The 2329-nt window shown below is 28.2% G+C and overlaps 1 protein-coding gene across 1 annotated transcript in view; it reads left to right on the top strand.

The window, feature by feature from the left end:
- LOC106475203 (bromodomain adjacent to zinc finger domain protein 2B-like) overlaps positions 1-2329 on the top strand; it is a 20076-nt gene that overhangs the window by 13359 nt on the left and 4388 nt on the right. The window contains exon 10 of the mRNA XM_013935900.2: positions 293-436. Coding sequence (XP_013791354.1) covers positions 293-436 — 144 coding nt within the window. The remainder of the gene's footprint in view (positions 1-292; positions 437-2329) is intronic.

Genomic DNA, 2329 nt, shown 5'->3' with positions numbered 1-2329 from the left:
AACTAGATACTACCTAGTAAGTTTGTTACAAGTTTTAACTAGATACTACCTAGTAAGTTTGTTACATGTTGTAACTAGATACTACCTAGTAAGTTTGTTACATGTTTTAACTAGATACTACCTAGTAAGTTTGTTACATGTTTTAACTAGATACTACCTAGTAAGTTTGTTACATGTTTTAACTAGATACTACCTAGTAAGTTTGTCATGTTTTAACTAGATACGACCTAGTAAGTTTGTTACATGTTTTAACTAGATACTACCTGGTAAGTTTGTTACATTGTATTTTTAGGACTATATTGGACGAGATGGAATTACACGAAGATTCCTGGCCTTTTCTTCTACCAGTTGACACCAAACAATTCCCAACTTACAAAAAAGTTATAAAAAAGCCGATGGATTTAAGTACGATACGGAGCAAGCTGGAAGGAGGATCGTAAGTTTTAGCTGTATTTGTTTTTGTACTAGGTATACATCCCTCAAAAAAGAAAAACTCACTTGTATTCCATAACCATATTTTATGTTTTTCAACTAAATCTAACAGTTATTACTATATATACCTGCTTGTTTTATATTTTTATGTATCATAAATTTACACGTTTTATATTTGTATTCTATCTCACGATAATTAACTCTGGGACCGACCTCGTAACCATTTTGTGTTTGTTATTGTTTTTGTGCTATAACTTTTAAGTTTGTAAGCAAATGTTAACGAAATTTGGATTATCAATAAACATTAAAATGCTTTCAAAATATAAAATTTTTATTAAGTCTTAAGGTTTGTAAAGCAATGTTTTTCTCGTGCCTTTTTTTTTCTTTTTAATTTTCATTTTCAGATAAAAATACTTTTGTGTATCAGAAAATTTTCAAATTTCACATGCGAGATCTTTATAATGTCCAGATAGTTATCAAATGTTTCTTAAGAAAAAACTATATTTTATCTGTTATTTTCAGTAACGAGTCTCTATATGGATTCAGTAGATTTGATCAATATCGTAACCACGTTAAAAAGATAAGGAAATAAATATCAATTATGCCTCTTTCATTCTAGAACGACAACAAATTATAACACAAAAATATAAATGTTTAGACTAAATAGCTTAAATCTCATAACATTATACATTTATATATATATTTATTATTTTTATTATATTGACCTATCAGCCATGCCTGGCTAACAATACATAAGTTACAATGACAACCTATGTGAAGCAGCAATCAAGTTCAAAAGTCATAACTAGAAGAGATAGTGTTTGCTTTATTTCTTTTTTTTACTGTTCTATGTTTTATGAAAAATAAGTTTAAGAACTTATTTTACAAAATACTAGTCTACTAAAACACAGCCAAGTCACTTTGTAAAGTCCAGTTTTATGCTGTTGGGAGAGCAAGTGTGCCGTGTCATTGTAACTTCTGCATTGTTAGCTAGGCATAGCTAAAAGGTCAATATAATAAAAATATGTGTGGCTCACCTTTTTCAATTTTTGGAAATGGTCCCGGATATACACTTACTTCAATATATGACATGTGAATATCCAATCAAAAGCTCAGAAGGTCCCCTAGTGGCTTTCTCAGCCACTTTTATCTATTAGAATGCCATCTCTTATTTTGAAACCAAGATTTCAAGGAGATAGATTGTGTATTTAATCTGCTCGAAATTTTATATTTTTTAGACCCAAATATAGCTTAGTTACTAAACTTTATAAATTATAGTAGAATTCTGTAGTATCAATAAAATAATTTATGATTTTTTGGTTATTCGACTGTATATATATATAAAACCTAAAAAAAATTATTTCATTTCACATCCTCCATGTGCAAAATTTTAAAAGGCTTAGCAATCTATGTGAAGCAGCAACCAAGTTCAAAGGTCATAACTAGAAGAGATAATGTTTGCTTTACTTCTTTTTTACTGTTCTATGTTTTATACATATAAAATCTAAAAAAAATTATTTCGTTTCACATCCTCCATGTGAAAAATTTTAAAAGGCTTAGCGGGGCCACTGTGTTTGATTCATTACATAAGCAATATATCAGCAAATAGAAAAGATACGAGGTTCATATTTTATATTCTAGCTGATCAATATCAGTAATTTGAGTTCCTAATTCGTACAAAACTATAGACTTAGTATTTTGACATCACAAACATCTAATTTGAACTACTGCTGCATTCAACATACCACATGACACACAAAAATTGATGTTTAATTGTTTTTTTTAATATTTACTTTTAAATTAAGAAATTAAATAATGTGTAGTACTAAAATTTGAATTATAATCTACAGTTTGATACCAAACTTACTGATATAAATTCATGAAATAGTAGTTCAAT

The sequence above is a fragment of the Limulus polyphemus genome, unplaced genomic scaffold (assembly GCF_000517525.1).
Source record: "Limulus polyphemus unplaced genomic scaffold, Limulus_polyphemus-2.1.2 Scaffold8212, whole genome shotgun sequence".
NCBI lineage: Eukaryota > Metazoa > Arthropoda > Merostomata > Xiphosura > Limulidae > Limulus > Limulus polyphemus.
This window is presented reverse-complemented; position numbering and strand designations above follow the sequence as displayed.